The 7,862-nt window shown below is 36.0% G+C and overlaps 1 protein-coding gene and 1 long non-coding RNA gene across 2 annotated transcripts in view; one reads left to right on the top strand and one right to left on the bottom strand.

Annotated features, from left to right (window-relative positions):
* Window positions 1–3,011: 3,011 nt before the first annotated feature.
* On the top strand, window positions 3,012–7,485 carry tmem141 (transmembrane protein 141). Its single transcript, XM_030150990.1, has 5 exons — window positions 3,012–3,192; window positions 5,114–5,180; window positions 5,641–5,724; window positions 5,816–5,935; window positions 6,956–7,485. The coding sequence occupies exons 1-5, from the start codon at window positions 3,139–3,141 to the stop codon at window positions 7,015–7,017; spliced, it is 387 nt and encodes a 128-aa protein (XP_030006850.1). The 5' UTR covers window positions 3,012–3,138; the 3' UTR covers window positions 7,018–7,485.
* Window positions 7,460–7,862, bottom strand: part of LOC115430788 (uncharacterized) — a 920-nt gene continuing 517 nt past the window's right edge. Inside the window, exon 2 of the long non-coding RNA XR_003936985.1 lies at window positions 7,460–7,862. This exon is cut by the window's right edge and continues 242 nt beyond it. This is a non-coding gene — a long non-coding RNA (uncharacterized LOC115430788).

The raw sequence follows: 7,862 nt of genomic DNA, 5'->3' as shown, positions 1-7,862 counted from the left end.
GATGACAAATCAATTATTTACATGTATTGATGCAATTAATAGAACAGTTATTAAACATTTTATATCAGTAGATAATTTTGATCGTTTAGGTTTTTATGAGCAAAAAAATCACACCTATATTTCAATTACTCAAAAAGCATGTCTGCATTAATATGCACACATAATAATAATAAAAATAATTATCATAATAAGTTGGTATCTTTAACCAAACTATATTCATTACCATATTGAATGCACCATGCACAATGATTTTATTGCAAACAAAAATGATATTTCAGGGGATATAAAAGCTTAGGGCATAATGCTAAAATGATGTATGGTGTTGACTGGGACTAATAACATTATTTTCTGAAAGTATAAAGAAGAGTCTTTTACAGCAGATTAGTCCTGGTTCGGTTCAGGATTTCTGGAACCATGAATGAGCCAGTGTTTCTACAGGGTTCCCATTATCAGACAGACCTGGACAAGTTATGAAATTCATGTCTGAAACACAGAACTCACTAGAGTAGGGTTTTTTTTTTTTTCTCCTAACACCAATATTGGCTTCCACCTCTGGAATTTTGCTCCCAGACCCCCTAAATGGTTTGGATGCTGTGGTCTTTTTTGCAACTTGATGAGTTTACATCCATGAATTTTGTCTTAAATGAAATTCACAAAACCAGAGAGTAAACCTGTCAGATTCAGACACAGACATGGGAAGTTAAGGTGCTGTAATGGCTTTAGTGTTGTCATTTAACCAAAAACCCTAAATCAAAAATCATTGTAATATTTAGAAAAATAACTCTAACTAGTAAGTGCAAGCGGTTCTGGGGTTACATTCAAGGGGTTTTGCAACAATGTGAATACAGGGGTCTGGAAGTCTGACATGACTGAGGATGTAATAATACTGAGTTAAGTGTGACTTCAGTTGTCCACCATATGGCGCTACAGAACAGTTACGTAGTACACATTACTGGATATCGTCGTGAACACTCTGTGCAAATTTCATGTCAATCACTTGATGTTTACATGGCGAATGTAATTTTCTATTGCCAGAAGGTAGCACTATAAGTCAGGTTCAATGATGTCCCAATGTTCAGGGTGGGACTCTTGTTCCACTTGTGAAGTTTGATGCAGATTGGAGAAGGAACAGTTGAATTAGAACAATTTCATGCTTTTTAGTGAAACTCCTGAACTGCTAGTGCAGAGGTGACAAACATTTGGCCTGGGGGCGAAAACCTGTCCACCAAAATGTTCGAGTGTTTTAGTGTAAAAAGTTAAATTACAAAAAAATGTTTGCATTTACAAACTATCCATTCACAAAAAATGTGAATAACCTGAACAAATATGAACAGCCTGAAATGTCTTGAGAGAATTAAGTGAAATTTTAACAATATTATGTCTGTTTCTAAATGTTTTGTGTATTTGTAGATCCACTGTGATCTGTAAGTTCTAATGAACATGTGTAAATGATAAACTGAGGCATGATATTGTTAAAATTGCACTTTTAAAAAAAAAAAAGAAAAAAGAAATTTCAGGTTGTTAATGTTATTCTCATTTTTTAAAGGATACGTTGTAGATGTAAACATTTCTATAATGTAATTTTACAATTTTTAATCTAAAACATAAAGAAAAGTTTGGAGTTGACATTACTTATAGGTTATCATTTTACTGGTCTGGCCCACTTGGGCTGTAAGTGGCCCCTGAACTAAAATGAGTTGGACACCCCTGTGCTAGTGAGTTTGACACCCCTGTGCTATTACTCTGGAACATGGTCAATCTGGACTCATCAGACCACATTCTCTCTGCATGTTGGCTCTCTATCAAACTGATAGTTGTTTCAGATATTAGAAGTTACTCACGGCATCAGTTAAGGTTAAAGAATATCTGAATTGAACATTTGAATTGTTTGTTTAATTAAATCCACGTGGAGAGCTTTTGTGTGTGTGTGTGTGTGTGTGTGTGTGTGCGTGTGTGTGTACATTAATTAATTCCCTTTCATGGCTCACAATTTTTTAAATCTCTTGAATCAGGAGGCAAATATGAATAGTAGTTGAATGACCAGCATGCAGCTGCAAAATAACTAGCTTTCTTCTCTAATTCATTTTAATGGAAGCACCAAGGTAAGAAGAGAGATGTGTGAAGTGCTTACCCATCATGCCTAGTTCATACAGTACAAGTCTGAGGGGGAAGTGTTATGATCCGGGGTTGGTTCAGTTGATCACATCAAGGTTTGTTATGTGTCCAAAACACTAGTGTGGCTTTGCGTTTAAAGTTACTAAAAGGGGAGTTGCTATGATGGTCTAACATTCAACACCAGGTTCAAGGTGTTCATGACTTATTAAGCCTAGATGCAGCACCTGGGAACATATAGAAGAACTGACAGACAGTGTTTCATATTTTGGAAATAAGGTTTTTTAAAAGTGAGATCATTATCTATTCTCATGATTGAAACTGTGTGCTGTTTTCATCAATAAGCCAATTTATTTTATTTTATTGGGCCTGAGCATGCCATGTAATGGCTGCAAAGACCTTATTGTATATGCTCTGTTTGTTATTTATTTTCATTAGACATTCCTCAGCAGTTTGGAGGGCCTGAACATGTGCAAAAAGCCCCTTAAAATAATAATAATTAAAAAACAAACAAAAAAACAAACAAACTGATCTTTCATAGGTTTTATAAATAAAACTACAAAATGCCTCTGTAGTGCCCCCTAAAGACCACCACTCCCCATTACATTCACCAATCTCCACAAAATTTGGTGCACATGTATATCTCACCGGGATCTACAAAAATGTCCCTTGGTTTGAATTAACTAGATGTAGGAATGTCTAATATTTCATAACAATTTTTGATTAGACTTGGTTCCTATTTTTATTGCTATTGTCTTTGGGAGTAAATTGACATTAGGTATGAAACAGATAGGCTTTAAGTTTAACTGTCTGCATGGTAGCGTAAAGCTCCAGTACCTCCTCCTCACCAACAGGTGTCGCTACTGTTTTATACAAACCACCAGCCTTTACTCCAGCTGTAGTCGTTGTCGTACATGGCGGAAGTTTTATAACAACAGCTGTGTGTACTGTCTGTGAATGAAATAATGACCTGCTGTGTATTTGTATTCATGCATGTAAGACTATAATCTTCAGATTCACAGCAAAATGGTGAACCTCGGTCTGACCAGAGTGGACGATGCGGTGGCGGCAAAACACCCCGTAAGTATAGTTTTGTATGTGTTTAATGTGTGTATTCATCTGTGGAGGACACTGACAGTCAGATGCAGGCTGTTCTAACACCTCCACTGGAATGGAGAGAATGAGTTTTACTCAAACCCTGCACTTAAATTCACATTTGAGGGTTTTGTGACTTTATCCATATACTCTACCACAGGGGTGTCAAACTCATTTTCTTTCAGGGGCCACATTCAGCCCAATTTGACCTCCAACGGGCCGGACCACTCAAATAATAGCATAATAACCTATAAATAATGGCAACTCCAAATTTTTTATATGCAAAAAATAACATTCAATTATGGAAACATTTACATTTTACAAACTATCCAAACAAAAAAGATGTGAATAACCTGAAAAAACTGAAATTTCTGAAGAAAAATAAAAAGAAATAATAATAAGGAAAAATCTGATCAATATTATGCCTCAGCTTATGATTAATACATATGCATTACAGATCAGATCTACCAAGACAAAAAACAGGCAGAATATTGTTAAAATTGCTCTTATTTTTCTTTAGACATTTCAGGTCATTCATATTTGTCCAAGTTACTGACGTTTTGTTATTAAAGGATATCAGAATTTAATGTTCTTTGTAGTAAATCAAAGAGAAAAAAATGGTGTTGCCATTATTTATAGGCATGATGTCATATTATTTTTTTCACATGAAACCTAGAAGAAAATTTGGAGTCATTATTTCTAGGTTATTATGCTATTATTTTCCAGTTTGACGCCCTTGACTGTTAATATCTTCTGCACTTTGCAAATTCATCCTGTGGGCCAGATTGGAACCTTTGGCCCCCGGGCCGCATGTTTGACACCTGTGCTCTACCACGTCTCAGAGGATTAGTTCTATTGTACTTTTTACTCTTAGTCATTTGTCTGACAGTTTTAGCTTATTTCCAGGTTATGGTGGTGGTGGTGGTGGTGGGGTATTTGTGAGTTCAGAAAGTTCTTTTCTTTCGTAAACCAAACACGGTCTTTTAACCCCTTCTTGGTTTGGCTGAAAATATACAGTCACCAAGAGGAAAACAGCCTTGCCAGAGTTTTTCAGTTACAGCATGGAAGTCAAACTCATTTTAGTTCAGGTTCCACATTCAGTCCAATTTGACTTCAAGCATGTTGGAGGAGTAAAATAATAGCATAATAACCTATAAATTATGACAGTTCTAAATTTTTCTCTTGTGCAAGTTTCCCTTGTCTCGATTTTAGAGCCAAAAGTGAAATCACAGTATGGAAATGTTTACATTTACAAACTATTCTTTCACAAAAAATGTGAATAACCTGAACAACCTGAAATGTCTTAAGAAAAATAACTGCAGTTTTAACTATATTATGCCTGAGGTTATCATTTATAGTTGCACTTTATGTCCTACAGATCATAGTAGATTTACAAAACTAACACAAAACATTTAGTAACAGGTATCTGGAACTGAAAATATAGCATTTAACTTTATGATCAAAACAACTTGTCAAGACTCTGTGACATCCTTGACTGCCAGTGTCTTCCACGTAATTTTTGCACTTTGCAAATTCATCCTGTGGGCCAGATTGAACCTTTGGAGGGCTCATGAGCTTTATGTTTGACACCCCTGAGTTAGAGAATCAAAACTTGGACACAAACTTCTAAAAATGTATTTTGAACCACCGTGACATTTACAATTTCTGTTGACTTTTCAGCCATCAAAACACGGCACATGTCAGTAATGAATATATGTGAGTGCGGTTGAATGGTGGGTTTGGGTTAGGGTTAGGTACTAGGTAGATCAGTAGAATGAAGGACATGCTTATATGTTTAGATGCTATTAATGGTTTGCTTACATAACTTAATTTGTTACTATAGTAATGTATTTTTTATTGCAAAAGGTAAAAACCCAATATTAAAGCTCTTGATCCTATCATTCAGGGTCTTCAGAGTTACGCAGCCTGTCAGTCTCATGCTTTTATGAAGGGGACTGGGACTTTTATACTGGGTAAGTGATGTGTCATTTCTGCCCATTTTCTCTCTCACTGTCAAATATACACTTTAAGTAAAATTAATTTTACTGTATTAAAATGTACAATATATTTCTCATTTTGCTCCATAACTTGGTTCTATATGGCACAAACAGTCCTTGAAACAATAAATATTTCTAACACTGCTATCATGATTTTTCTCTGATTCATTTGGACAAACATATTTGTTCTAGGATATGCCACAAAAAGAAAACATTTTTAAAGCATGAAAAGCAAACTACACACCACAGGAGGGAGCTGTGTTACTGTTGATTTCTATTACATGCCTGTTATAATCAGTGTTATAGCAGTTAAAGTTGTTGTAATATTGTAATATTAAAATGAGAGAATTGCAAGAATTAAATCATAAAGGTTTGTTCTTGTAGTTGTAGTTGTTGCACTGATTCATTAAAGCAGTGTCCTGTTTCTCATTTGCAGGTGCTGCTGGCCTGTTTGTTCTTCAGAAGGCACTGCAGAGGAAGCTTCCTTATCCTCTTCAGTGGAACCTGCTCATTTCTATAGGTGATATATTGAATTTTGGGCTCTGAGTTGGACATTAAACTCCTCTCTGGTTCTCAACGTCCCTCTCTGATGTCTTTCCTCTCTCTGTCAGTGGGGTCGTCGTTGGGGAGTTACTCAGTCACACGGTGGGAAACGCAGAAATGCTCAGATCTGTGGTTGCTACTTGAAACGGGCAAAGTCCCAGACAGGTCACCACCACCACCACCGCAAGGTGAGTACCGAGTGGGTGACAGACCTACTCATCTGTCCTCTCTCCTAGCCCTTGCCAGACCTTGAATTAACATCTGTCATGGCAAATTTGATCACTGACGGACGGACTGATTCGGGGGTGGTCGAGGATCCACATTCTCTAATAGTTGGAACAAGAATGTGTTGTTATGCAATTAAGAGTCTGGTTTCGACCAGCTCTATATGTAAAGTGTCATGAGATAACTTTTGTTGTGATTTGGTGCTATATAAATAAAATTTGATTGATTGATTGAATTAGTGACAGAACGCTCAACAGACGTGTTTATTTGTAGCTAACTTTGTCATATGGAATTGTAAAGACATCTGAAATTGTCAAAAAGACCACAAAGATGTATTATGTGTGTGTAATATGTATAGTGCAACTTGAGCTCTCCTGAACGATGCTCTACTTTTGACACTTGTTTTCTTTGTGAGGGAAAACAGTATCCACAGTTTGCATAATCTAAAGCACATTTATAAAGGTGCCTCAAGCACTTAAGATTGAATCATCGCTACATTGGATGTCATAAAGAGAACCACTAAAACAAACAGAATGTCAAAGATGTCATATCAATTCATTCATCAAGATATATTCACTGATTCATGGTGTCATCTTATGCATAGATAGATCAACAGACAGACAGATAGATAGACACACTATACATAATAAATTAGAAGTATAGAAACAGACCTGGATAAAAAACCTGGATAATTAAATTTTAAGGTGCAAGATAAACTGTAACTGTTACGTATGATTAAGGTACAAAATGACATTTAAGTGCAGATTAAATGTCATTTTGTAAAAGTCATTCATTCATTCATTTTCTGAAAACGCTTTATCCTCACTAGGGTCACGGGTTAGGCTGTGATGAACTGGCGACATGTCCACGGTGTACCTCACCTTCACCCATAAGTTGCTGGGATAGGCTCCAGCAACCCCCGTAAAAGTCATTGAATATAAATATGTGTATTTACATCGTATTTGACCTGTTTTGTCTTTCAGGTCCTAAACCAGAGGAGTCGGCAGGAAGTGGGAAGACGAAGTACGGCGATGTGATGGAATAAACATACACTGAATGTGTGTAATGGTGTAAAAAGGAATATGACTTCTGAAGACACTGCTGAATCCAGTTCTCTTTTACTTATATTTTTCATTCAAATGAAGTGTGTGTGTGTGTTTATCACATTCATGCAGCTTTTGAATTTCATAACAGCATTAATATTTGGATAAACAGACTCAGAGGTCAGGATTTAGTTTGGGTTTTTAGGAGGAATCAGATGTTAAGCTTGTGATCTGGTGGTGTTATTTGGATGTGGTTGACATGCAACATACCATGCACTGCCAACAACAGCCACTAGTTATCACTGGAGACACTTCACATGTGTTTGAGTCTCCTCATGACTACAACATAAATACACATATTTATATTTATAATGACTTTTGTGTTTGACCACAAGGATCAAGTCACTGTGGAATGAGTCCCTTTAAAAATCATGTTAATTTTAAAATAAATGCTCAGGTCTGCAGTGAAATTATTCTGCGTTTTTTTTACTGGATGCCACTTCATTTTAGTTCACTCCAAATGTTATGGGTGCTTCGTTATCTCCATTTGACTAAGACCCGAGGATGTGGTGATAGGGGAGTGAAGGGCAAGTCACATTCAGAAATGTATCTAAATGTGGAGGTCTGGTCACCACTGTAAAATGAGACTGGGGTGAATTAATGAATCAAATATTATGAATATTTAGTTGAATTCATCCATCTTATTCCCTTGTCTGGGTCTAGGTCACATTGAATTAAACATATTTAAATGATTTACTGGTTACATTATCATCAATATCAGTGAACAAATATGAATATAATAAAGCATATTTTACCAATAAAAGACATTGGATTAAATAATTTATAT

Source organism: Sphaeramia orbicularis, chromosome 12 (assembly GCF_902148855.1).
Source record: "Sphaeramia orbicularis chromosome 12, fSphaOr1.1, whole genome shotgun sequence".
NCBI lineage: Eukaryota > Metazoa > Chordata > Actinopteri > Kurtiformes > Apogonidae > Sphaeramia > Sphaeramia orbicularis.
This window is presented reverse-complemented; position numbering and strand designations above follow the sequence as displayed.

Coding starts and splice junctions, on each gene's coding strand:
- tmem141 (XM_030150990.1), top strand. CDS start 3,139: ATGGTGAACCTCGGTCTGACCAGAGTGGACGATGCGGTGGCGGCAAAA. Junction 3,193..5,113: donor CGGTGGCGGCAAAACACCCC/GTAAGTATAGTT, acceptor CCTATCATTCAG/GGTCTTCAGAGTTACGCAGC. Junction 5,936..6,955: donor ACCACCACCACCACCGCAAG/GTGAGTACCGAG, acceptor TTTGTCTTTCAG/GTCCTAAACCAGAGGAGTCG.